The 27,844-nt window shown below is 45.3% G+C and overlaps 1 protein-coding gene across 26 annotated transcripts in view; it reads left to right on the top strand.

Annotated features, from left to right (window-relative positions):
* The window catches only part of fnbp1b (formin binding protein 1b), a 62,334-nt gene extending 36,383 nt beyond the window's left edge, over nt 1-25,951 (top strand). For 2 of the 26 annotated variants that reach the window (XM_069700837.1, XM_069700831.1), the window contains exons 7-20: nt 1,014-1,028; nt 2,848-2,976; nt 3,563-3,709; nt 6,931-7,122; nt 8,948-9,136; nt 12,291-12,383; nt 15,139-15,153; nt 15,780-15,815; nt 18,734-18,843; nt 18,955-19,087; nt 19,827-19,948; nt 20,139-20,323; nt 22,334-22,492; nt 25,550-25,951. In XM_069700837.1, coding sequence (XP_069556938.1) covers nt 1,014-1,028; nt 2,848-2,976; nt 3,563-3,709; nt 6,931-7,122; nt 8,948-9,136; nt 12,291-12,383; nt 15,139-15,153; nt 15,780-15,815; nt 18,734-18,843; nt 18,955-19,087; nt 19,827-19,948; nt 20,139-20,323; nt 22,334-22,492; nt 25,550-25,674 — 1,650 coding nt within the window. In that variant the 3' untranslated portion in view covers nt 25,675-25,951. Of the gene's footprint in view, nt 1-1,013; nt 1,029-2,847; nt 2,977-3,562; nt 3,710-6,930; nt 7,123-8,947; nt 9,137-12,290; nt 12,384-15,138; nt 15,154-15,779; nt 15,816-18,733; nt 18,844-18,954; nt 19,088-19,826; nt 19,949-20,138; nt 20,324-22,333; nt 24,017-24,995 lie in introns of those variants that run through there. The other 24 variants (XM_069700839.1, XM_069700835.1, XM_069700832.1 and 21 more) reach the window with 24 other exon arrangements.
* The last annotated feature ends 1,893 nt before the right edge of the window (nt 25,952-27,844 follow it).

Raw genomic sequence — 27,844 nt, 5'->3', positions numbered from 1 at the left:
AAATGTCTTTTTTTTTTTTTTTTAAGTGCTCTGTTTTGATTTTAGATAATAAAGCTGATTCGTTTAGAAATCGAAGCCTGAAAAGAGCCAGATCACGTGTCTGTGATCTGTTCATTACTTAGAGGAGCCTCTTCAGCATTGATCACCGGAAAGGGATGAAATGTCACAAACCGTAGCCTAGTTTACGTTTGGGTCTTAGTCAGCGTGGAAACCTTCGGGGTGCGAGTAGGTGTTGTAGTGGACAGAGCAGATGGCGGCAGGATGGTGGGAGACGAAGAGACAGAGGAGTCACGAGTGTGCTGGTGTCTGTTTATATCAGCGATCTGCAGCCAAAGGAGCGACGTTTGCAGAGACTTCCTCAATAAAGTCTCTGGTCAAAGGAAGAGGCCGTCAGAATTTCACAAATATAATTTGACGAGTTCGCAGCTGTCGCTTTTGTCTGTAAAGCGACGTCTTCCTGTAATGCAGAGGAGCTGCTGTTGAGTTGAGCTGAGGGTTTTGCGGTTTTTCTGCTCAGCTGGAGCAAAAACCTCTAACTGTCCCCTCTCCACCTCTGGCAAACAAATCCTACAATTAGAGGTTTGGATTTGCAGCCCAGATATCCACAAAGGCTGTTTAGGAGGACCCTCAGTCCTCACACACACACACACACACACACACACACACACACACACACACACACACACACACACACACACACACACACACACACACACACACACACACACTGACAGACTTCCCTATGGTGGAGAGATAAAGCAATAGAAAAAGAACATTTTCGCTTCCTCTACGAATAGCGTAAAAACAGCGGCTTACAATTCCAGTATTTTAGAGGCGAATGTATTTGCTTAGCTTGATACCCACTTCCCCTTTTTTTTTTTGTGAGCGATGACGCACCCGGTGGTCCAGGAAGTGCATCTATGGCAACCTCTTGTTTAGCTGGAAACAGCTAACAATCCTTTTTGTGTTTTGTGTGTATGTTGTGCTTATTTATTTTATGCCATGCCTTGAAGCGAAGTTCCCTTAAGGTAGGTCCGGCGGGCGGAGAACCTTTTATATCTGTGGGAACACACACACACACACACACACACACACACACACACACACACACACACACACACACACACACACACACACACACACACACACACACACACACACACACACACACACACACACACACACACACACACACACACACACACACACACACACACACACACACACACACACACACACACACACACACACGGTCTCCTGTAGAGTCTGACACATAGCCTCGACCAGGTCTGTTACCACACCCTGTCCTGTCTGACTGTGATCGGTGGCGTCCCGCGCTGTCTTCTGCTCAACACTCTCCCGCCGCGAATGTTTATATGTGTGGAAGGAAAAAAAAAAAAAAAAAACAACCACAAAAGAAAACCCTGAATACGTCGTGTGTCGCAAATCTTTACATACCAGCTTTCATTCATTGTTTTCTACTCCTCTTTTTTGTTTTTATATTTGATCGCAATCCCCATTAAGATACAACAGATAGCCGGAAATACATATGAAGGTGCACTCATGCATACAGCTGCAACGGCAAAAAGCAAACAGACCGCTCATTTCCAGAGAATGACTACAGGATGTGATGCGGCTGCAGGCAGAGCAGCTTGGTTTTGTAATCTGCCGGGTTACCATGGCGACGATGCGCACCCTCATCATTTCTCAGCACATTCGGCTTCATTTTTGCATGCACCTACAAGCAGCGGAACACGTCGATTGCATGCTCACAGATACAAGATAGCCGGACTCTCACAAGTGTTTTTTTTTTTAATTTTTTTTAATTTTTTTTATCCTAGATTTCAGTTCTTTTTTTTCTTCTTCTCGATTACTCCGCCACGTGTGCGCGAGGGTGAGTGCGCGAGCTTTCGCCTCAGGTCGGTGCGTCGGATGAAAACCGGACCGAAGTCCCTTTTCAATGTTTCCGTCCGGACCACGACCAGATTCGGGGTCACGTCCCGTCCCGTCCCCCCCTCCGCCGTCCCCGCGCACGTTACCGTCTACGGCAAAACTGAATGCCGATCACAATCGCGGGTTCATAAAGCGACTCTTTTGTTTTACCCGGTGAAGTCACTATTTATGTGCGGACGGACCTCAAATCTGATGGAAAGAGGAAACAGATATGTGTACTTAGCTGCACGGATGCTGACGCGACACGCGCGCACACACACACACGCACACACACACACACACACACACACACCCACATGCTGTCTAGCTGAGATAATCTCATCTCCATCTGCTTGCTGAGGGTCTGTAATAGGCTGCTCCTGCTGCGTTTCTGACTGCCTGCCTTCCCTACCCATAGACTGAACTCGCTTAAAATAATCAACATTATCGACAGCAGAGATAGGCCAGACTGGGGCGGGCAGTCAAAATCCCAAATCCCTCCATCCTGCAGCCGGTGCAGGCTGTCGTCTCCCCTCTTTTTTTAAAATGTATATATATATATATATATATATATATATATATATGTGTGTTTGTCCCGGCCTACACACAATCTGACACCGAAAGGCTGTCGCCGCTTCCTGACTTGGATCTGCGCCCGTGAACCGTGCGTCCACGAGCTCTGTGTCTATGTGTGCACATGTGTATGCATGAGTGCTCGCGTGCACAAGTACTCGTTTAGGTTATTTATTCCGTTGTGTAACTCGTACAGTACGTCTGTGCTAATCAAGGGGGACACCGAGGTGTGGCGAAAGAGAGCGCTGTCTCTGATGTTCACGTTTGTGTGTGTGTGTGCGTGTGCGTGTGTGCGTGTGCGTGTGTGCGTGTGTGTTGTTGTTGTCGTTTCTTTTTCTTCAGGCACGGCAGCAAGCCCAAATGAGGCAACAGATGGCCACTGACAGTAAGGGCGATTACTCCTCCTACCTGCAGAAGTTCAACCAGGAGCAGAATGAACATTATTTTACAATTATCCCCAACATATTCCAGGTAACACACAACGTATGATTTCCCGAATCTGATGTGTTGTTGCAGTAAATTTCATTTACGAAGCAGTTTTTTTTTTTTTTTTGGGGGGGGCATCCAGTGTTACTCATGTGCAATTTGTTTTAGTCGCCACACAAATAGTTTCCCCTCTAGCCATGTTTTTTTTTTTTTTGTGTGTGTGTGTGTGATTTGTGATTTTCTTCTCATTTTTTGATGCCTCCGTGTGCGAGTGTAGCCGACAGAAAGGTCTGCCGGAGTGGTGCATTCGTGTGCGTCCGCTAAGTTAGCTTGCTGAATTCAAAACTGTTTGCATCCCACTACCCCCCCCCCACCTCCCACCCCCAATGCCCTCAGGGTGGACGGCTTAAAATACATTTTCAACACGCAGGAAACACTGCGGGGAACATGCGGAGTTATTTTGCACGAGGCATTTTTTGCACTGCATTTGGAAAATATTCAGGATTTTTGTGTGCTCACTTTTCTCAGTATCAAAACAGCATATACATTGTATAGTTGTTGTGTTTTTTTTTAAATCCAGCCCTGCCCGAGCTTGTATTTATGTTTAAATGTGCCTGTGCTTGTTCTGCAGAAACTTCAAGAGATGGAGGAGAAAAGAATCGAGAGGATAGGAGTGTCCATGAAGACGTTTGCGGACGTGGACCGCCAAGTGCTGCCCATCGTGGGGAAGTGTTTAGACGGCATGACGAAAGCAGCCGAGTCCATCGAGCCCAAGACTGTGAGTACACACACACACACACACACACACACACACACACGCACGCACGCACGCACACACACACACACACACACACCGCCATATGGGACATATTACTCACTCAACCAGGCTGTCAGTCACAACCCACACATTAGCAATTAGGCTTTCACTCAAGTAGCAAGTGTTCTGGTGGAGCGGTCCTCTTGGTGAGGTGGGGGATGGGGGGGGTGAGGGTGTGTGTGTGTGGGGGGGAGAGGGGGAGGGAGGGAGGGAGGGGGAGGGGAATAAAAACAACCCACCTGTGAGCAACAAAGTGCTGTGGGAGGGCCGTGACGTAACCGTGAGAGTAGCTGAACAAACCGGTTCAATCCGTGTGGCGACCTCCGCTTTATAATAAGAAAATCAATGAGACCCAAGCACATGCTGCCCCCCCCCCCCTCACACACACACACACACACACACACACACACACACACACACACACACACACACACACACACACACACACACACACACACCCATAAACTACGCTCAGGGCTTTGCGTGTTAAAAATACACACCGTAGTCCCCCTTAAAAGGGCCGTTCCACTCACCTTTTACACAGGAAGTTCAGTTAACTCTTTGAGAGATGGAGGACTCGGCCTGTGAAAACAGTTTTGCAATATATTTTAATTTTTTGTGGCTTTGGAAGGGGAGCTTTCCAAAGACTGGAAAAGTAACAGCGATGATGTCATCGGGATTATGTCAGATTTGGCTGGAGGTTTAATATTTTTTTGCACTCAAGAGGTGTGGGGTCTGGAAGATGTGAGTATTTAGGAGACATTGTGTTCTTATGAAGTAAAACTTTACAAATACCGAGGGCTAAAAACCAGGACGCAGCCAGGCCTCTAGCGCTTCAATTTGGTCCATTCTTTTTGACTTTTTTTTTTTTTAAAGTGCCTCTATTCATGGAAGGAATCTGCAGTAATAAATCTTTGGATTAAATCAGGGAGCACACACAGTCTGCTATTGATACGAGCCTGATGCCAGAATTGAAAAAGCTTGATTTCACAGTGGTCGAAGGAATAGTGAAAATGATCCGAGGGTGAATTCAAATCAAAGATTCGCAACGAGACATTCAGGCTCTCTTTTTGTAACCGGACATACTTCCGAGCATCTTGTGACAGCGATGAGTTACTTGTTACATGATATAGAAGTGATTAAACGGCAAAAGCACAACAAAAAGTAAGAGTCGAGAATTTGGAGCCACCGACGGGTGCTTCGGTGAAATTTCAAGGGGGCTTGAGCAAATTTATGCCGTGAAATTAAGACATATTAAGTCAAATCCTCTCGTCATTTAGAAGAGTTGACGTCTCCTCTAATAAGTAGAAAAAAAAACAGACAGTTGGTTTGGGTAACTTTTAAGGCTTGCGTCATAACGACACGGCTGCTCGGATCGATCGGCTGATAGTTTCTAAAATAACGTGACCGGCTGACTTTGCCGCGAGCCGGTTGGCTGCGGAGAGAGGTGACGTGCCTTACGCTGTAAGACGAGCTGAATCACACCGTCAGCTGGCGTTAGTCGAGCTGAGCCGGGCCGCTTCCCGCTGCTGCAAACTCTTAGTTCAAACAGTCTTTCGTCTTGTTGCGATTCTTTGGTCTGAACTGGGCTTTAATGCAACTCGCCATTAAGACTGGATACATCAAAACGGCTAACTTAGCTCTGCTCTGCTTTGTTCGTTACGTCTTTAAAAAAAAAAATTAAAAAAAATAGTGTTTCGTCATGTTCTCCAGTTTTTGTGCCGCGTTGAGCGAACCGGCTCACATTTCACGGGCAGAGTGGTATCGACCTTTTCATTTAATTCTCTGGCCAGAAAGCGAGAAAGATCATTTCTAAAAACTAGTTCTTGAAGAAATGTACTCGCTCTAGAAATAGGAGAAACTTTGAATCGCTCGGCTTCCTGTAGTCTGAACCGTTGATCTGTTTGTCACAGCTTCTTTTTTTTTTTTTTTCTATTTCCAGTCTGTTTACATCATCTTCAGTTGCTGACTGAACTTCTGTCTCGTTGCTTCGCCGTTATATATTATCTGGAGTCGAAACGAAAAGGCAGTTATTTGCCTTGGTTAAACAAAACAAGTCGAGCAGTGTGATATATGGAGACGTCACATGTTGGCTGCCTGCCTTATGGCGAGAGAGGAAAAAAAAAAAGAGACCCCCCCTCCCCACCACCACCACCCTCCACCCCTCCCACACAACGATCACGTAGTGTTTGTGTGAGTGGATGTATCTATCTGTGTGTGCGTGGCCCCGCTCCAGGGAGACGACTCCGGCCTGTAACTGTCGTGCTGCAGTAAAACAAACGACGGGGGGGGGGGGACAACATATCACATGCTCCTTCCCCTCTGTCTGCCGCCCCGCCACCCCCTTCCTGTCTGATTCCTCCCTCATGTACGAAGAGCGCTGATCCCGACTCCAGCTAGAGACCCCGCCTTATCAGCTCCGATGTACACGGCGGCTGATTAATGGGCTTCTTCCCGCGTCCCCGACCCCGGTGCTTTTGTCATAACTCCCGTCTTGAGACATTTAGGTCTTTTCCTCTTTATTCTGCGGCCCAAAAAAGGAATAATGGCGGTCCCTCTCCCTCTCCGTTATCAGACAGGACCTACTATAAACCACCAGGCCGCTGCCGTGTGGTGCATCTTATCTCCAGACCTGCCGATTAGCGGGACAATGTCAGCAAACATGACGTCCTTTTACTCATTGTTTTGCATTGTGGCAAAGTTGTAAACATATTCCAAAAAAAAAAAGCCGATCGAGATGTTTCGAGATTTTGACTTCCACTTAAGCGACAACCGACAGTGACGTCACCGGTCGGTTTGCGAACGGCCGTTATGAAGCCTCGAGTTCAGAATTTGGCCGGCGCCGCCTTGCTGGTCCCTTACCGGCCGTAACCCGACTGCACCACAGGCCTGTCAATCAAACAGACGCGCCCCCTCCAAAAAAAACACGGCTTTTTGAAGCCGATTTTCGAATTAACGCTGGGATTTTTTTTCAGATGGACCGCCAGAATTTTATGAGACTAGACTAGTTGAATGGGAGTCTATGGAGCCGGAGGCTTTTTTTTTTTAGAGCCGACCCTCTAGTGGCCCTCGGTGGCATTGCAGCTTAAGGCGCTTCTCCCGCGGTCAGCTTCATTTCGCAGACCCGGAGGCTACGTCCACTTTCCTCCCGCTAACAGCTGCGACCGCTGTCTTTCACGCAGGACTCGAACCAGGTGGTGGAGTCCTACAAGTCCGGGTTCGAGCCCCCGGGAGACGTCGAGTTCGAGGACTACGGCCAGGCCATGAAAAGGACGGTGTCCGAGACCAGTCTGTCCAACTCCAGAGAGGGCAAAGAGAAGCCGGCCGGCAAGAGCAAGGGCAAGCTGTGGCCTTTCATTAAGAACAAGAACAAGGTAACACACCGACGAACACGTTAACGCGAGACTCACTTTTTTTTTTTTTTACGCTCGAGAGCGCGGCGACGCCTCGGCGGTTTTTAGGGCGTCATTTTCCCTCGCCTGGAGGTCACCTCGGAGGGATCTTATGGGTCGTGTACGTCCTGTTGTCCTGTAATAACAGTGGCTGCTGAAATATACCTGTTCAATGTTACATCTGTAGTATCTTGTTACTTAATTTACCTCCATTTTTTTTTTTGTGTGTAGATATTTTGACTTTAGTTCACAGAGATTTGTTGCTAGTTCTTGTGTTAGCGTTGCCATTTCTGTTGTCATTATTTGCCACCCGTTTCCTGCCCCACCTCCCCCCCCCACCACCGCCACCACCGGCAATCACCTTCACCGATTATGGAGCCCCCCCCCCCCTCGCCCACCTCCCCCCACCACTCTGTAACACACCACTAATGTATTTCTACCTTCAACCTACGGATGGACTCTACTCGCAGATATTAACTCAGATCTGAAGTAACAGTCTCCCTTCACCTTTATTTATTTATCCCCCCCCCCCCCCCAATTGACCGGTGATCAGGCGCGATTAGCCTCCCTTCAGTTTCCTGCTTCTGAACAACTAAACTGATCTCTGGCTGTCTTGATGGGCTGGTGGCACTGTTGGTATTGAATTAGACCAGAGCACGAGTGAGTAACTGTGTGTGTGTGTGTGTGTGTGTGTGTGTGTGTGTGTGTGTGTGTGTGTGTGTGTGTGTGTGTGTGTGTGTGTGTGTGTGGGAGAGAACGACTCAAAGCGAGTGTGCGCGAGGCCAGATTGTGTACAGAAAACGGTCGCTCCCCGTAGTGCAACATCCCATAAACCGGGGCGCACCGTGTACAGCGAGTGTCTGGGAGCGCAGAGCCGTCACAGAGAGTTGTCCGACACTGTACACGCACGCACGCATGCGAGCGTAACCAAAACAGCACCAAAAAAAAATCAGCGACGCCTCACAGAAGAAGGGTCCCCTGGTCGTTTTTCTAGTCTGCCTGGTTTTGAAAACAAAAAGGTTTCCGATTCACTCGCCGCCGGCGCCGCCCCCCCCTCCTCCACCCCCACCCCGCCCCTCCCTCACCCCCTCTTTGCATGCGCAGCGTGTGGTAGCCTCAAACTCATCACTGCTTCACTCTCTCCACCCCTAAACGACTCCCTCGATGAATTACGCAGTCAGAATTTTTGAGGACAGCGATGAGCAATTAGATTCGTCTGGCGGCGGCCTCGAATTCAGCGGCTGATGTCCCTGGGGACGCGGGGAATTTCTCTGCCGACATGCTGAAGAGGTTCGGGAAAGAACAACAAAAATTCTAAAATAATAAAAAAAAATTAAAAAAAAAAATAAAAATGGAAAGAGGATTTCTAAAATGGAAGCCGGCATGCGCTTTGACTGAAACTCTTTGCTGTTTGCTTTGTTTGCAGCTGCTTGCTTTAATACATTTTTATTCTTCCTACTCACTCTGGTTGGGTTTTTTTTTTTGGACGTTTTTATGTGTTGGACAATTAGTCCCGTCCCCCCCCCCCCCCCAACAACATAACAACTCATATACTAGGTTTGACGTTCCTTTCGGTTGTCTTTTTACGTTCCATTTTGGGTTTTCTGTTGTGTGTTATTTTTTTTAATATTTGTAGGAGGCTTATTTATTTCGTTTTGTGTTCCCTCCTCCTTTTCCTCCTTTGTCTTTTTTACGTTGGATTCTCGCCCCCTTCTTCTTCTTCTTCCACGTTTTTCCTCTTCCTCCTCCTCCTCCTCCTCCTCCTCCTCCTCCTCCTCTCCGTCACGGCTCCCTCTCTTACTGGTAGCTTATGTCCCTGTTAACGTCCCCCCACCAGCCCCCACCCGCCCCCCCAGCCTCATCCCCGCCCTCACCCTCTGCTGTTCCCAACGACCCCCAGTCTCCCAAGCAGCACAAGGAGCCCCTCTCCCACCGCCTCAACGACTTCATGACCTCCAAACCCAAAATGCACTGCCTCCGGAGCCTGAGGCGAGGGGTAAGTGTGCATGTGTCCAGCAAAGCTTTTGTGCACGTGTGTGTGTGTGTGTGTGTGTGTGCGTGCGTGTGTGTGTGTGTGTGTGTGTGTCCACACCTGTAGCTGCTGCACTGTATGGGTGAAGCGATTCCCAAGGCAGAAAGTTGTGCCGACGCTTATCTCTCCCGAAGGTCACGTTGCCGACATCGTGAAGCACGTGATCGATTGTTACTTCTGTTACCGGTAAATGAGTTTATATGTTGTTTTTTTTTTTTTTATATGTAGGCAGCGTGACCCAGCATAACAGTGCGCAGGAGTAGCCAATTACACGAGGTGCGATCAAAGAGTTCCCGTAGCGTTCGAACGCCGCGCAGCACAGCATTGAGCAGCAGGAAGCTGTAGCTTTCCGGAGCGAGCGCGCCAAATTGCGACGCTTTACCGACATCAGCACCGGAGTCACACGCGTATTTTTTTTATTTTTTTCATTTGCAATTTCAACAACACAATCGTCGCTCTCCACCCTCCTCACTCAGCAGATTGGATTTTTTTTTTTTTTTTCTCCCCCGCGACTTCTTTTCTACTCTCCAAAAATGGAGGTTGAAGCTCAGGGGTGTCCCTGTTTGACACAGTGGAGGAGATCCGAAGCGATTGATTGGTGGTTGACGCGCTTACGGCGTTGTGTCACTACGCAAAGGGGGACTAACTTTGAAGTGGGTGGCGGCTATATTTAATTCCGATGCGGTTGTTATGGGCGCGGTCCCGTCACTTTCTGATCGCACCTCGTAGCTTTTAGTTTTCGCAAATTTGCCGTTCGGGACTTCCTAAAAAAATTCGACCGTCCTAAAAGAAGCAAAATGTCTCACCTTCACTCATACAGTGCTCAGCCTTTGTGCTTCTCCAGCATGCTTCTGTAGCGCATAACTCTGAATCCATGGTACTCGTCTGACTCACCCAGCAGTCTCTTCATCTCGTCCCTTCATTCTTCCAATTAACTGTGCTCACAATGACAGTCCCTCTCACCCACCTCCCCCCCCCCCACTCCCCTCCCCTTTCTGACAGAAAGTAACAAAGACTCCTGAGCGGTCTCGGCAGTAGCATCTCCATGCACTGCAGTCGCTCCCTGCGCTCTTTCTCTGCAGTCTTAAGCTGGAGGCAGATTGTTTTTTTGTTGTTTTTTTTGCACGTGACATGAGGCAAAGCACAAAAAGAAGAGGATCAAACCTCTCATAATGAATCAAGTGGTTGATATCGTGGGCTGGCAGAGTAAGTTTAGAAAGCTTCCTGGCAGGTGGTTTTTTTTGGTTGGTTTTTTTTTTTTATATCAGCACCAGCGAGTGTCATCACCGGTTCCCGCTTGAAAGTCCAGCGTGTGTTGCAATGGAGTCACTGGGCAACAAGTCCAAGCACGCCTTCCCGTCACGCACTTCACCCTCCAGCTGTCCCTGGCCTCAGGAATGGGCGGCAACTCACGAGGTTCCTTCCGGACCGACCACAAATACAGTTTTCTTTTTGTCTTACGCTGGTGATTTGAAATGGCAGCAGTTTCTCAAAGTAAAAACAAAGAGCATGAATTGGTGCTAACGTGACCTCTAAAAAAAAAAAAAGGCCGGAGAACAATGCGGTGCAGCGAGTGAGTATATCGTAGAGGAAATGATCGAAGGGAGATATATCAGAGAAAATATAAGGGGAAGTGTGATGGAGCAGGAAGTGCACGTTTTCTGAAAGCGGAAGTGCTGCAACAGCTCTCGAGAAGAGTGATCAAAAATAAAAAGGTACAGAGTTAAATAAGATTCATTGTTTTCAAGTGTACACCGATTCAAACGATTGAAGTTTGACCTTACTGGTTTTGAGGTTAGAAAAGGTCAGAAACATAATGAGTAGAAAGCCCTTCAGCTTTCGATTTTTAATTAGCTCATATCTCATGACAATACGTTTAATTAAATTCCACATCTGGTCACGTCTCACGACAGTTACCTGTTTGTTTTTATATGGATTTAGATGCTGCTTGATTTAGTCAACATTTTTTTTTTTTTTTTTTTCTATTATGATTGCGTTCTTTTTGGAATAAATCTACAAACAAAAGACAACAGGAGGAGCGTGATTAATCCTGTAAACAAGCAGTTCGGTGCTGATGCCTCTGAACAGCTGCTGGTAGCGAGTCGGGGCAATTCCTCAGCACTTTTACAAACAAGCCTGCATCCATCTGGGCAAACAAAGTTAACAAGTACAAACCTTTTTTTAAAAATGGTTTTTATTGCACAGGCCTACGGCACTTGAGACAGAAGGATTATTATTATTATTATTATTATTATTATATCTTACATTTTGCAAAGTCTTTTAGTCTAAGAGGCTGAAGCTAAAAAAGGCTGTTGAAAAAGTCTTATTTTTATGTACTCGCAGGAAATGTAGCTATAAACAGCTTTTTGTGTCTGATTGTAGGAGATGTTTAAGTTCAAAGAGGGATTGTTGCAAAATTGGATTTTAAGTGTAGGAGGCTACTGTCGAACTTCAATAATTAAATCATTTATCATCGGTGAATCCATCCATTGCTTTTGTCCTTTTATCTGGTTACAGTTCACCTATATCATAAAACATTATTGTAGTGAAAACTACACTATTTCTAGGCCATATTATACCTGCTTAGTTTTTGAAAAAATGTCTTAAAAGTCTTTGACTTTGTAGAAACACTTTTTGAAGAATTTGCAAAGTAAAAACGAGTTACAAAACCTTACTTTTGTTATATTTTGTGGATACAGCTGCAGGCAAATCAATAAAAAAAATTAAAAAAAATTAAAAAAATGCGGCCACCTCCTGCAAGCAGAACCTCGTATCCCATCAGAGACGACAGTAGTCGTAGTGGTGCCTGTGGAGGCCGGGTGTCGTGTCTCTGCACAGAGGACGGATGTCTCCCGCTGCAGGAGAGCCTCTGCGCGCCGCACATTTAGCCGTCTGATCCATCCGCTGCCGCTGTGATTGTGCGCGTCTTTATGTGTCGTCTGGCAAGGCAAAAAAAAAAAAAAAAAAAAAAGAGAGAAAGTGCTTCTTTTTTCTTTTCTTTTCTTTTTTTTTTTTTTTTTTTGGGAGACAATTTAAGGCCGCATACAGTATAAGAGCTTTCCCACATCAGTGTTGTTCTCATTGACAAAGCTTTATTCTCTCTTGACGACCACCACAGCAGCAATCTCCGCGCTCGCTCATTTATCACAAAGAGCTCATGAAGAGGACTCTGGGCCGACCCACATATGCTTTCGAAGCACGGCAATATATTGTAAGTGTGTGTGCGATGGGCGTCCGTGAGTACCGCACCGGATGTCTCTGTGTGTGCGTGCGTGCGTGCGTGCGTGTTTCGGTGACAATCGAGCGCGTGTTTGGATTTTAAAGCGTGAATGTGTGTGATTAGTAAAAAGCCACGTTCAACACAGGCAGTAGCCTCGGCCATAAGAATCGTTGTCACTCGGTCTGCGCGGAGGAGACTGTTCGTGACAATTAACGAGGCAAAAAAAAAAAAAAAAAAAAAAACAACAAAAAAAACCTCAACCCCCCCCCAAAAAAAACACAAACGTCCTCACAAAGGAGGCTAGTGTCTGTGGCTGGCTCGGTATTGATCACATGGCTCTGGCACGTGTAGAAATCGGGGCGAATGATCGGAGAAGATGATGACTTCATCCCACATCACATGTATCAGCTTGAGGTTGGCCTTGTCTCGCCCGCAGCTGTTTCAGGGCTTCCCCCCTCCCTCACCCCCACCGAGCATCAACAAGGGGTCAATTCACAAAGTGTCACAAGCACCTGGGGATATGTGTGTGTGTGTGTGTGTGTGTGTGTGGGTGGGGGGGGGGGTGGTGGTGGTGGTTATGGGCGTGAGGATAGGAATCACCCCTCTTCGCTTATTAAAACCTCACAGGTGGATGTATGACGAGACGAGGTGTTGGTCACACTTTGGATCTGGGTTCTGACTACAGTACCCAGAATTCACCCCCAGCAGGGCTTTCTGTGTGCCGCTCTGCCATACTGCAGCGTTGTTATCTGTCTGTAAGAGCCATTATATACCTGTATATCTGTGTCTGTCTGGGTGGTCGATGAGGAGCGCTCTGATGAACGAACGCACGGGGTAAAAACACACTTTGTAGCTCGGAGCGCGAACAGCCAATCGGAGACAAAACATGTTCTTTCGTATTTTACGGCCTTTTAGATTTTACTCAGCGATTGCAGCTATTCTGCAAAACCACGTGTGATTTCGACTTCCAAGAAAGCGCATTTCTTTGATACGATGATGATATAGTTACGTACATTTTATGAAAAAGGGATGAAAAAAGAGGAAATTGGCTGCACCGCAAACAAAGAAATCCTAAAATGACTAGCATTGTGAAAAGAAACGCAGACATGTGCAGGCAGTGTCACTGCATTGGACGTTTTTTTTTGCAAGCAAAATATGTGTCGGCTAGATTTTTGCTATTTGCACTTCGAATGAATGTAAAAAATAAAAAAAAAAAAAAAATCAACTTAAGAGATTTCTCTTTTAAATCTAAAAGCATTTGTTAAATATATAATGAACAGCTTTTATTCATAAGCCTGCGAAAAGAACTCTGAAAGGACTTTCACTTTAATCTTTCGCTTTAGTCCAAAATGTCACTTTTACATTTCTAGATTCGAGGCCAAGGCCTAAATTAAAAAAAAGAATTTCTCTTATACCCAAACTCCATATCTGACTCACCACAAGCCGAAAACGAGGAACACGCCGGACCCATGTCCGTGCGGCATTTAATCCTGCCTCGGGGACGTCAGGGAATCAATAAGGACATGTAATTCTGAGTACCTCACATGTGTGAAGGTGGGGGGGGTGAGGTCGTGTTCACAAGGAGTCACGGGGAGGACCGTAACAGGCCCTTCCAGGTGGACGACTCGATTAATTGGAGTAAAGTGAGTGGAGCTCGCCAGCGCAGCAGCGTGAGCCCCTAACAGGATTATCGGTCATCTGCTCCGGCTCCACCGGCCAGTGGTCGTTAACCTGCTCCTCCCTCCCTCTTCCTTCTATTGTGGGCTCACATGTTTCTCAGCAAGTGATGTAAAAAAAAAAAAAAAAAAAAAAAGGCTGTTAAAACACTTTTACAACCATTTTTGTGTTGTTTTTTTTATTTCCACCCTACTTGCCTTTTAAGTTCACGATTACGCCGTTTTTCTTGTTTTCTGCCTTTACTTTAATCTATAATATATATATATATATATATATATATTATAAAAAAAGACCCGATTAGTCGATTTTTCAAAGCGTCTCTCCAGCCCATCTGTGTACAAGTTTCTGCCTCCATGTCCCCCACACGCAGACCCCTCTGTTGTCGTAACATGCTTTTTTGGCGCCCTCTGCTGTCCCTCGCGTGTCATCGCGTTTGGCAGCGAGAGAAAGAGCGAGAAAGAGGGTGGGATCACGAAGTAAAGAGTACATCCGCCCCTGTCGCTGTCACCCTCCCTCTACTTCTTCTTCTTCTCCTCCTTCTCCTTCTCTGCTCTACATTTACTTCCACCTGTCTCCCCCCCCCCCCTCAAACTTCCCTCATCCTTTTTTTTTTTTTTTTCAACCTCGTGCTTGTGCAGTAGGTTGGCCCCTCGTTTCGCCAACTTATTTCCCATTTTTCATTCAATCCATCCCGTTACGGATGCCAAACATCACCACATCAGAAAAGAGACGGGGGGGGGGGGGGGCCTTTTAGTGGTCCGAAATAGCCGCTTTAAAAAAAAAAAAAAAAGAAGAGCATAAACATCCAAAATCCTTCAGCCTTTTAAAGCGCTCTTTTCCTCATTTGGTGAAGTCTGGCAAACGTAAAGCATTAATATATACATAAAAGAAAAATAATAATAATAATTCAGGTGGACTATTTGTGTTTGAAAGGAAAAATGAAAGAAAATGGCCGTGATATTCTCTTGATGCTGACTTGTGTCTGTTGTCTCTTTCTCTCTCCTGCTCCCCCCGCCATTTCTCTCTCCTCTTCCCCCCACCCACCCCCCCCTCCCCTCCCCCCATGAAGCTTTCTCTCAAGCTGGTAAGCATGACCCGTATAACCGCACGACCGTAGCGGCATGAAAACAGCACGCATGTCACGTCCTCCCAGTAACACATTGTTAACAAAAAAAAAAAAAAAAAAAAAAAAAAAAAAAAAAAAAAAAAAAAAAAAAAAAAAAAAAAAAAAAAAAAAAAAAAAAAAAAAAAAAAAAAAAAAAAAAAAAAAAAAAAAAAAAAAAAAAAAAAAAAAAAAAAAAAAAAAAAAAAAAAAAAAAAAAAAAAAAAAAAAAAAAAAAAAAAAAAAAAAAAAAAAAAAAAAAAAAAAAAAAAAAAAAAAAAAAAAAAAAAAAAAAAAAAAAAAAAAAAAAAAAAAAAAAAAAAAAAAGTCCTGTACGCCGCCATGTGCTCTTTTATTTGCTTTTTTTTTTTTTCTTCTTTCGGAAGCTAAATTCTCTTGAATCTCCTTTGCCGTCACACGACCGCGGAGCAGAGTTGCCGTTGTCTCATTTGTATGTTATTTTTTGCTGTTTGTGTGTTTTTTTGGGGTTTTTTTTTTCATGTTGTGGTTGTGTTCTCGTCTTGTCTCTCTCCCCCCCCCCCCCCCCCCCCCCATCACCGCCCTGTCCTAAAAACAAACAAACTGTGTCTGTGGTCTCTGTGGTGCAGCTCACACTCAATTCCCACGTCCGGAGTATCATCGAGGTGATCACATTTACTCGGCTGTTTTATAACCTTTGTCCGTCTCTTAGTCTTTTGTCTGGTAGTCCCCCCCCCCCCCCTCCCCTCCCTCCCGCTGTCTCTACGAATTTGTACGTCCTTGTAACAAACTACTAATCTAGAAGTTGGAGTCTAACGTCCTTACCGGTTCCTGCATGCCAATTTCATCACAAAGTTTGTTTTTGTTTTCTTCCATGCTGCAACATCCGCAGAAAATCAAATAGTTTCTAACCTTTTTTTTTTTTTTTTTGTTTTTTAGTAAGGGACACATTTTTGAGGGGTTAAAGGAGGAGTTCAACATTTTGGGACATTTACTTTGATCCTGTGTTGGGTGATATTATTTACACACTTAACGTATGAAGCTACTGTTAGGAGTTAGTTAGTTGAGCTCAGCGTGAAGACGAGAAATAAAGGGGAAACTAGAGGCCTGGATCGGTTCAAAGTTTAAAAAAAAAAATAAAATCCACTTTTAAAACTTCACTATGTAACAAATAAGTATATTTCCCGAAATGTTAAACCGTTCCTTCAAGCTGACGCAGTTGATTTCATGTAATTGCGATATTTTTTTACTTAAAATATTTGTTGTTGTTGTTGTTTTAAAAACAAATTTGATTCCATACAGAGAGAGAGAAAAAAAAACACGACAAAACAAGAAAATCACAAAATGTCAGCTTATAGTTTTAGTTTGTTGATTAAATTAAACCACGTAGAATTCACTTCGCATTTTAGATGACAGTTGGGTAGAAAAAGTAAACACTAATAAATGACCTCTGACCTCTGCGCAGAGGAGCATGTCCCCTGCATGACGACTGACACGTCTTTGTTGATGTATATTGCATGCCCCGTGTTTTTTTTTTTTTTTAAGTGTCGCATGCTGATGTGGGGCGAAGGCGTCTCCGGTTGCCACGGTAACCTAGATGCTGCGTTTGACCCTCACGTGCAGTGAATCCTGGAGCCCGTGTGCTCCAGAGGTTTCTGGCCCGCGCCGCCTGCTCGTGAGATCCGGTCAGCGAGGCCTCGACCCCTTCAGCCCGCGCAGCTCAAACGGTGTTCTGAAGTTACAGGACGAGAGCAGAAGTCCAAATTCAGAAAGCCACTGACTCTGTGGAAGCCCCGAAAGGTTCGACGTGAAACAAACAAACAAACAAACAAACAAACAAACACGGCATCGTGCGAGCGCGCCGACCCGAGGTTTAAACTCCAGCAGGTCCCGAGTTATCGGCAAGCTTTTAAATGGCGCTCGTGAAACTCTTGGCTTTGACGCGGTACGCTCGGCCCTCGAGCGGCTACGTCACGAGGACGCTGTCGTCGAGGCGACAGGCCGCTCGGACGCGCGTCTCCGGGCCCGCAGGAGCTCGGGCGGCGCGAGAAAGGGTTTTTAGTTTTGTCTTTTGACTCACGAGCGCTTACGACCGGGGGCCTCCCGAGACGGTTCACCGGCTCGCCCGCTCGTCGGCTCGCTTCGGACGAGCGGGGGGAAACCGCAGATCGTTCTGTGGATGGAAAAAAAAAACCACACGACTAAACACTTGCAGACACAACAGTGATAAATCCAGCTAGTTGCTGCTATTAGGGTTATTGGCTCTTCGCTGAATGCTGAGTAACAAGCAAACGCTGCCATTTAGCGAGCTACTTGGGTAGCACGTGCGGCCTCATTAACCTAAGTGAGAGGTGAGGTCTGGTCGTCGTGTCTGCACGCTATAAATATTTGCAGCAGCAGCTAATTCGCACACTTTGGCGTTGTTGAGATAAACAAATTAAAACTCGGTAGCGGCGGTGGGGTCCGCCGGGAAGTCAAATGTGAGACGAGTCGAAAGAAAGCAAAAAAAAAAACTGGCATTGTGAAAGAAAAACAAAGAGGACAGAATATAAAATGAGCTCGAATGAGCCCAGACCAAAACCCTCGCTTAATGGAAGAAAATAAGTCTTCGCTTATTTTTTTTTTTTGCCACAATTTTAACGAAGATTTATTTTCTAGATCAGAGGTATTGGAAGCTGTATTGACTAAATTGCGCATGCTTTTCGGGCTTCGTAGGGAGCAGGGTGATTTCCATCCTCAGCGCCCAGGTGTGCAGAAAAAGTTTGAACCGGCTGAGTCATACTGCTCGGGCAGTCACAGACTGGAAACCGACTCATCAGGAAATTACCCCACCGCCCCGCCCCGCCCCGCCCCGCCTTCCCCTCCGTCCAGCCAGCGTCTCGCACTCAACACAAACGTCCATTTTAAGAGCGCACAGTCCTGTCAGGGGAACGGCTCCTCGGACCCATTAGGCCGCTCGCGCCGAAACACTATACGAGCAGTGGAAAAAAAAAAAAAAAAAAAAAAAAGGATGCGGCTAATAAGTTTATTACATTTCCGATGCAAGCGGCGAGAGCAGGCGCGGGCGACTGAAGGGTTGAAAGGCCTCGAGTCTACGCACAGACAAAACGTCTCAACTCTGAGTGAGTGTGTGTGTGTGTGTGTGTGTGTGTGTGTGTGTGTGTGTGTGTGTGTGTGTGTGTGTGTGTGTGTGTGTGTGTGTTAGAGAACGGCTGCAGTATCTCCCTCAGATAAATTATGTGGTCAGAACATAACAAGAGCTCCATTTACGTGAGCTGAGGTCCATTTACGCCCCCCGCCTCCCTCCGCCTCCCCCAATCCCGCCTCCCCCAATCACCTCCCCCGCCTCCCCACCTCCCCACGAGTCTTGGGTTCACAGGAAACGGAGATACTGCACCTAAACTAGAGACGATCACTGTTTTAAAACGGCAGCATCAGCAAATAAAGGATTATAAAAGTGTTTTCTTACAGTTTTTTTTTTTTCTCTCTCTGTCCCTGTTTTTGTTTGTTTTTGTTTTTGTTTCTTTTTGTTTTTGTTTTTTTCCCCCTCCCTTCCTCTCTTTTCTTCTTTTCGTGGTGTCAGGGTTCTGGACCGGAGGACTTCAGTCACCTGCCACCGGAGCAGAGGAGGAAGAAGCTGCAGGGAAAGCTCGACGAACTGAACAAAGACATTCAAAAAGAGACGGACCAGAGGTATCGGAGCCCCCCCCTCCCCTTTCACCTTCCTGTTATTAGAAGAAATATTTGTATGTACCTCCTTAACACGCAACCAAAGGCTCAGAGGCTGTAATTATGCTCTCGCAGGGACGCCCTCACTAAGATGAAAGACGTGTACGTGAAGAACCCTCAGATGGGCGACCCGACCAGCGTCGACCCCCGGCTATCGGAAATCGGCCAGAACATCGAGAAGCTCCAGTTTGAAGTGCAGAAGTTTGAGGTTAGTGTCCTCTCTGTGTTAGTGTTGGAGAAGGGACCTTGTTTGGTTTATCTGAAAGACGTAAATAATGAGGAGCCTCGGGCGCACACCTCCCTGCTGGGGAGGCATTAAAAAAAAAAAAAAAAAAAAAAAAAAAGAAGCCTGCCGCTTCGTCCATATTAGGAGAAGATGTGATGCAGGAGGAGTGAGGAAGGAGGAGGGGGGGTGAGGTGGGGGCTACATGTTCCAGGTCTGTGTAGGGAGAGAGGAGCACCAGAGCAATGTCCCGGTTTAACCCTAGACTGGATATAAAAGCTCCGAAAAATGAGCCTTAAAATGCAATACCACCGAGCGGCCACTAGAGGCTCCAAAAAGCCTCCAGCTCCACAGACTCCCGTTCAAACTTCTGCCATGAAATTCTCAGTCGATACGTCATTCACTGAATTCACTCTTGAAGATGAGTTTTCCGGTCATCCATCTGCAAATAAATCCCGTCGTTAATTATAAGATGAGCTTCAAGAAGCCGTGTTTTCGGGCGAGGGGGCGTGTCTGTTTGATTGACAGATCCAGGAACCGACGGGCGACGTCGCCGCTGGTTGCCGCTCGGGTTTAACCTCGTAAATAAAAAGGCAAAAACAACAACAACAACAACAAAAAAAAAGAATTTCTCAATTCTTCAGACAAACGTCAGGCCGTCTTGTAGCTGGTAAGACAAGCAGCCGACAAAACACATCGGTAAACGACGGCGTGCGTGTTTCAGGGCTGGTTAGCGGAGGTGGAGGAGAGGATGCCGTCGAAGAGCGACTCGCACCGGAGAAGTGGACTCTATGAGACCCAGAACAACACAGCAGTGAGCAACAACTGTGCGCAGGACAGAGAGAGGTATGGTAGACTCTGACAAACAATCGGCCACCGCGCAAAAAAAAAAAAAAAAAACGACGCACGCACCGTTTTTTTAATTTTTTTTTATTATTATTTTTTTTTTTTTTTTTTTCCCTTCATTTTTGTCGGAAGAAAACGACGTATGTTTTCACAGTGTGTATTTACTGTGTGTGTGTTGGCCCCCGAGCAGCCCGGACGGCAGCTACACGGAGGAGCAGAACTCGGAGACTCAGGTCAAAGCCATCCCCGCCGCCAACCCCAACCCCGCCCCCAACCCCAACCTCACCTCCACCCCGCCGGAGTTCGACGACGAGTTCGACGACGAGGAGACGTTGCCCACCATCGGCACCTGCAAGGCCTTGTACCCCTTCGAAGGTAAACGGCGCCTTTTGAAATCGAAAGGGTTTCATGTAACCACGGAGCTCCGCACTCAGGCTCTCTGTTGATTGGCCGCTGCCGCCGGCGAGGTCTTGTTATTTCTGTAAATAGGTTGAAGCCGACTCTCAGCGAAGAGGAAGGAGGGGGAGGGAGGGGGGGGGGAGAGAGAATCGGATTCCTTGAAATGAGGAGGAGTGGAGGTGTGACCTCTCCGTGGAAACATGTGGAGGAGGAGTTTGCATAGAAAAACTCAGTCATTTCTCCGCTTGCACTATTTTCAGTATCAGATTTGGAAGATTCTCCAAAGAATACACAACGAGATGCTTTAAAGAGCTCCGATCCGTCGAGCTGAGGGAGGATGAACTCTCCTCTGTGTGTGAGAAGATAAAGACAACGAAGTGGCAAATATAACGCTGCCCATTCTGTACAGTGTAATGTGAATAAATGCCCTACTTTAAGGCGTTTTACTTTTGCCATATGGATATTGTAGCTGCACCGGTTGCTGCACAGCCGACAAATTACCGACATTGTCTGTCTACTAAAACCACAATGGGACACTTCCCCCCCCCCCCCCCTGCTGATTTCAGCTTCGCAAGCTTTTTAAATATTGGTAATGATGCATTAATGCCAAAGTACCGCATTTATTTAAAAAGTCTGCTGTCGGTAATAATCAGAAACGCCCAGATGACAGAAGCTGAAAATCGCATTAAAAAAAATTAAAAAAAATCAATGGAAAAACCATCCAATCAGCAACAAGAAGAAAGGAGAGAAGAAGGGTCCCAGAAATAAGCAAAATCCCAGCAGAAGTGAATTAGAGTCTTATAAATGAATTATATCACGCCACGACCGGAGAGAGGGCCCGCACCTCCGCGCGGCCTTGTTTCATGACCTACATTATTAAAAGCCTCTCAGCAGCACGGTGTCGATATTAAAAAAAGGAAAAACAGGAAGTGCGGACGAGGACAAAAAAGAAGAAAAGCCAACAGAACCACAGCGCGGCGTGGCACGAAGCCACCAAAGTCCAGCAACACAGCGACGTCACAGTACAGCTTTTATACTCTTAAAGTCGAATGTACTGCTTGAGGCAAAATCTAATTGCGACCCCCCTCATGGCCTCGGTATAGTCACGGGTTGAGGACAGTGATTTCTTTTATCTATTTTTGTCTCCTTTGAAACAATTTCAGAGGGTGAAAATATCTAGTTTAATTTTTTTTTTTTAATTAAGTCGATTCCTTAAAACATCGAGTATTTCACAGCCTATTTCGTTACTTTTATAAACTGTAAAATCTGTATTTCGCAAGAAAGATGCAAGAAAAGAAAAAAACCAGATTTCTGTAGAGGATTGTTGTTGTTTTTTTGTGTTTTTTTTTTATTTTTATGCCTTTAAATTACGCGGTGCTTTGAAGAGTCTCAAACCACCGGTCGAACGTACTGATTTTTGGTATTTAATATGTGAAAACGGTGCAACCTCGCAGTCGCAAAATTCCAACGGTGGTAGAGAAACACGTGGCTAATACCGCATCTGTAAAATAAAGTTGGCTTTTGTAATTGATGGGCCGGATTTCACGAATAAAAAAAATTAAAAAAGTCATTTAAATATTAAGACTGAGCCGGACAATTTGATACCGACCTTCATCGGTTTCTTAAATGTGCGGTTTATTGCTGAAGAAGTGAGAAGTGAACCTGAAGCCGGTTTTTGCGTTCTGCTGTTGTCTGTCGACGTGCGGGTTGGACTTCTGCTGCCCTTTTTCCTGAGCAGCCGAATGACTCCAGACTTCTTAAATTACAGTTCTGTGATTACATTTTCGTCCCAAACACCGTCTGGTTTCACCTCCTCTTTCGTAGAAATCGGACCTACAAATTAAATGACTAAACCTACGCAAAGTTAGTTCCAAGTAGTTCTTCAAAGTGAACAGGGTTTGTTGTTGTTGTTGTTGTTCTCCTATCTTTCCTTTTTTTTTTTCCCCCCCCACCCTCACTTCTCTTCCCTTTCCTTCCTCCCCGCAGGTCACAACGAGGGCACCATCTCGGTGACCGAGGGCGAGCTGCTGTACGTCATAGAGGAGGACAAAGGAGACGGCTGGACGCGAGTGCGCAGGAACCAGGACGAGGAGGGATACGTCCCCACGTCCTACGTCGAGGTGTTTTTGGAAACAAATGCCAAAGGTGCTATGACATACATTTAACTCCACGCAAGTTCATGCCAGGACAGTTTGTTTCGTCGTTATTACTGTGAGTCCGCAAGTTTCCATTCAAACGAGCGCGGCAAGTTGCAGAGATTAAAAGACTGGTAGCTCAGACACACACACACACACACACACACACACACACACACACACACACACACACACACTTCCTGTCTTTCCAGAAAGGGAAGGACCAATCAGATTAGTCCGTTGTGCCTCAACGTGGCAGATAAGTGCGAGTGTGCCACTGTAATGCAATGTCTGTAATGTTTAGGAAAAGTCACACTGAACACGAGCCGTAGTTGTAGTTCCCTCTCGTGCCACCTAGTGGCCTTTTAAAATAATACACGACACCCCCCCTACCCCAGCCAGAGCTCTGCACGACGGGGACCGCTGATCAACCTGTGCATTTCCAAAACGCACGCAGATATTTTCATTTCATTTAAGATGTTCCAATCTAATAAACTTCCAATCAAGAATCTGATCCACAACTTTTTCCAAATATTTGAAATCCGCGTGGAAAAACAAATCGGGACGCTCAGCCGAGTGAATGTTTGACGACGAGCAGCGAGTGAAAGTCCAAATCATCGCAGCGAGTTTATCGTGTTTTTTTTTCGCTCACTTGTTGTACCCAAAAAGGAAAAGCATGCTCCGTGTGCAATCATGCAAATGTAATGTAAAATCTGCTGTATAATATGAATACATATGAAGAGATATTTTTGTAGGCTAAAGTCAAAGGAAAATAAAAAAAAAAACTGTGCCCCTCAAAGTGTTGCATGCTGTAGATTTAATTATAGCGCCGTGACAACAGGAACAAGTTGTGAAAGTAATTATTCTGCCCTGTAAGGGTTCATTTTATAGTACAATTGATCAAATTATTAACAGTTATAGGCCCATATTAAGATGTTTTCTTTCCCTTTTTAAATTTAACTTTTGATAGAGATAGTTTTAGGCTGCTTTGGTCCTTTTTTTTTTTTTTTTCCAGGCCAGTGGGTAACGGAATAAAAGGACTGAGAATTAGCTGTACTGAGCTATGTGGTGAGACCGGGCTGAGATATGGAGCTGCTCATGACTTAAAAAAAAAAAAAATAAAAAGCTTCGTGTTTTTTCTTTTCTTTTCTTTTGCATGCGTTCTCTTGAGCGGCGCCTCCGTTCACTGTAACAGCATGGCGTGTGTGGCCGCCGCCTCATTTCACTTCGCCGCCTTTCGATAACACGTCCTGCGCCACTTTTAAAAGATTCCGCATTAATTCAGACATCATCTCGTTCATGAGTCACGACGCGGGCCTTCGGTCCAACTTCCTGTCGCTCGTTTTTTTTTTTTTTTTTTTTTTTAAATCAGCGTTGTGGGCTCGTTACCCGGCGCAGCACGGAGCTCTGATCTGCAGCATGTCGTTTTACGTCAGTGCTGTAAACACACAGGTTATATGGAATTAAGATTTGTGTCCGTTTTTATTTATTTTTTTCTCCAAAACTAAATTTTGTTAAATATCAAACAAACAAACAACAACAAAAAATTATTTGAGAGAATTTCACCGAAGCAAAGCGAATCTCAAAACTGGCAAAAAATGTGTATAAATTGAGTCCATGTAAAAAAAAATAATAATAAAAAAAAAAGGACATCTAAACAGAAAAAAAAAGAACCATAATTTATGAAAAATATTTTGTTTGCAAGTTACAAGTTTTACTTTTTAGACGACTTCATTTTTTTCTTTAGTGAAGTTTATATGGAATTTGATTTGTGGCAATGTCTTTTTTTTTTTTTTAACAACATTTCTTAAACATAAAACATTATTATGAATTTGAGAGAATTTCACTGAAGCGGGGGAAAAAAAAGTGAACTTAAAAACTTGCAAAAAAATATTTGTGGAATTGTGTGAACTATTGGGAGGTGAAGTGTAACCGAAAAGGACAAACAGAAAAATAGAAGACCAATATTTTATGGGAAAATATTTTGTCTCATTTCTCAAATACAATTTTTTTTAATTTGATATTTTGAAAATTTGGACGCAAATCTAATTCCAAAAAGTCACACACTGTAATATTTTTTTTTTTTCTTTCGAAGGCCTTTTGAAATTCGATGCATGCTGCATTATTTTGTGGGAATTTGACAGGATTTCAGCATGTTGTGACAACGCTGCATTTTAACATGCATTCAATCAAAAACACTGGAGTGGAAAAAGCTGAAAGGCTCTTAAATCAACAGATACACTTCTGGGAGGTTACGATGATGACATTCACGCCGTCACCACAGTCTCGTCACTTTAAAGTCATATATGCAATGACCTCTTCTCCATATCTGAATATTTGGGTTTGCTGTCTTTTTTTTATTTTATTTTTTTATTACTTGAGTTACCTTTAAAAGCTAACTTTTCTTTTTGTCATTTTTGTTTTGTTTTGTATTTGTTTGTTTGTTGTTTCCTTTTCTTTCTTTTTTTTCCTTTTTTTTTTTTCTTTTTTCTTTTTTTTTTTTTATATTGCAGATTCCTAAAAGTGTGAGGCTGGCTGGGGAATGGCAGGGCAAGCAGCCTCGGAGAAAACCACCACGTTCCCTCATACGCTCGCTGAGTCAGAGAGAGAAAGAAAGACGACCTGAGACTAGACGGCCGATTAGAACGCAGGAAAAAAAAAAAAACAACCAAAAAAACCCCAATAAATACGTATTGGCGTGTTTTTTTTTTTTAAATTTTACGCTTCTTCTGCAGAACCCTGCGATGCGACGATAACGGAAATCCAACTAAATTTTCAGCGCTCATAACTTTTCCATCCTTTTAACACATTCAGCAGCGCGCAAGTTGCTTTATGTCGTTTCCCGGCAAAAAAAAAAAAAAAAAAAAGCTTTGCTTCTTTAATGGAACTAACTCCGCTTGCGCGGTCGTGACCGAGGATTTGTCAGCTTCCTCGCTCTCAACGCCCGCCAGCCCCTCCGACTCCTCGCTCTGACACTTCTTTTCCTTTGACCTCCCCCTCTCCCTCCCTCCCCCCCACCTCCCACTCCCCCCCCCACCCCACTGCGACCCACGCATGCATTCGGCAGAGGGTGCGGTCAGAGACAGGAACGAGACCAACAGGAGGAGGCCCGCGGACTGCAGACCAGCCCGGTTGAAGCCGTGTGTGTGTGTGTGTGTGTGTGTGTGTGTGTGTGTGTGTGTGTGTGTGTGAGAGAGAGAGAGAGACTCATCTGCGCTCACACGACGCAGCGAGACGCTCGTATTCGCTGAAACGAAACGAGAAAAAAAAAAAAACCACCTCTGTATTTGCAGGTTTCACCCGACAGAAGTGTCCAAAATCATGTCTATCTGTGTGTTCTCTGTGGTTCGACCTTGAATGGTTGTGAGTCGTCCCGCGTCATCGCTTCTCTCCTCACCACGATCACCTCACCCCTCGCCTCGAGGAGCAGCCGGAGGGAGGAGGGAACGAGCGATGGATGACGTGGGGGGGGGGGTTTCACTCGCCATCACTCCTCATCCGACACGGTTCATTTTTTTTCCGGTGTCTGTTCCTCTCTCTGACCACGCCCACCTCCCTCCTTCTAATACTCTCTGACCACGCCCCCTCCCTTTCCTCCCTCACCTCCACGGCCCCGCCCCCTCTCCCTATCATCGGGTGGCTCAGGCTTTCTTCCCTTTTTTGTTAGATTTATTTTTTTTTAAATTTAATTTAGCAGCAGCTCGGGGGTCTCTTTAGTTTTTTTTTTTTTTCCAAGCGGTGTGGTGTGCTGCATGCTTGCCCTGTCTTTCTCCTCGCCCCCCCTCTGCTGGCGGCTCAAAGGAGGCGGCGGCGGCGGCGTAAGTCACCTTATGCTCCCCCCCCCCCCCCCGCCGCCTGCCTGCCTGCCTGCCTCCACACACACACACACACACACACACACACACACACACACACACACAGCCTTTTCTGTTCAGTTAACCCTCATTGCCTGGTCATACTGTTTTAAATTAACCTGAATGCTACTGTTTGGGTTCGGTGCCTGTGGTTGTTTTTTTTTGTTTGTTTTTCTTATCTTTTCTGTTGTCGGTTCAGAAAGCATGTTTCCCTGTTTTTAACAGCAAGTGAGTGATCTCCTCCTCCCAGTGTCCCGATTTAAAAAAAATAATAATAATAATAATTAAATCACAGAACCAGTAAAGGACGACGGGGGATGGATGTTGTTTTTCTGGACGATCTTATTCATAGATAGGTCATGGATGTCTTTTGTTTTACCGTAAGTTCAGTATGTTAAAAAAAAAAAAAAAAAAAAAATGTCAGTTCGATATGTTTGGATCAGAGTGTCTAACGCAAGTTGTTGTTAGTTTACAGTTGGGTGGGGGGGAAAAACAAAACAAAACAAAAAACATTTTCCACCTGATGTTTCGAGGATGGTCCGCCTACTGTCTACTGTATATGAAAATATACTGTGATCCACGTTTTCCTGTGACTGAAATGTGACATCATGCAGATCCATCACCCTGTTTTGTGTTTTTTCTTTTTTTTTTTTTTTTTTGGGGGGGGGGCCTTAAACCGGGTTTCTGTTCCCACTATGGAGGAAGAAAAGATGTTCAGCTGTGGTATGATGAGAGGATGAAGATGTGATTTTGGGTGTGGGGGGGGGGGCAAATTTCTTTATAATCATGAAAGTGTCTGACTAGAGAAACTGATTCCCCCTGTTCAACGGCACATGCATAATGTATTTTAAAATTTTTGTTTTATATTTGATGATGTTTCTTTTCTTTCTCTTTTTTTTTTTTTTTTTTTTTTTTAAGCTGGAAAGTTTTGTCGTTGCTTCTTTTACCTTGAATGGGACTTAAAAATTCAAAAAAATTCAAAAAAATCGTACCAAAAAAAAAAAAAAAAAAATCCCGTAACTGCAAATCTGAGTTAACAATTGTGTTGTTTTGTGTTTTGGATGAAGCCATCTGTTGAATATTCATCTAAATGCAGAATTTCACGACCCCCTCCCCCCCACCCCACCCCCTCACACGGAGAGACAACGGACAAAATGATCATTTGGACTCTTTCGATGGAAGGAGTGATCGAACCCCTGCTGAATCGAGTTCAAACGCCTCCCCCCCGCCTCCCCCTTCCCATCGCCTCACGCGTCGAGATATCAAGCGAGCCGCTTTTATGTTTGTGAATCCTTTCCGAGTGGTACATTTTGACGAGGCAAAAAAAAAAAAAGTCAGCCGCGTTCGACAGCAGCAGTAGCTTTACGGTCGCCATTTGCCCGGCTCTGAAAAACGAGACCACCGCGAACCTTTTGACCGATGCCCCGAGAAAATAACCTGCCTGTACAGTAAGGGGGCGGAAGGGGGGAGCCGCGTCAGAATTAGAGAGAGTATATATGAATATATAA

The sequence above is a fragment of the Brachyistius frenatus genome, unplaced genomic scaffold (genome assembly GCF_029030835.1).
Source record: "Brachyistius frenatus isolate BFR_SWC_R1_liver_20210118 unplaced genomic scaffold, ASM2903083v1 Contig_35, whole genome shotgun sequence".
NCBI lineage: Eukaryota > Metazoa > Chordata > Actinopteri > Embiotocidae > Brachyistius > Brachyistius frenatus.
The sequence above is the reverse complement of the archived record's forward strand: the minus strand, read 5'-3'. Positions and strand labels throughout refer to the sequence as shown.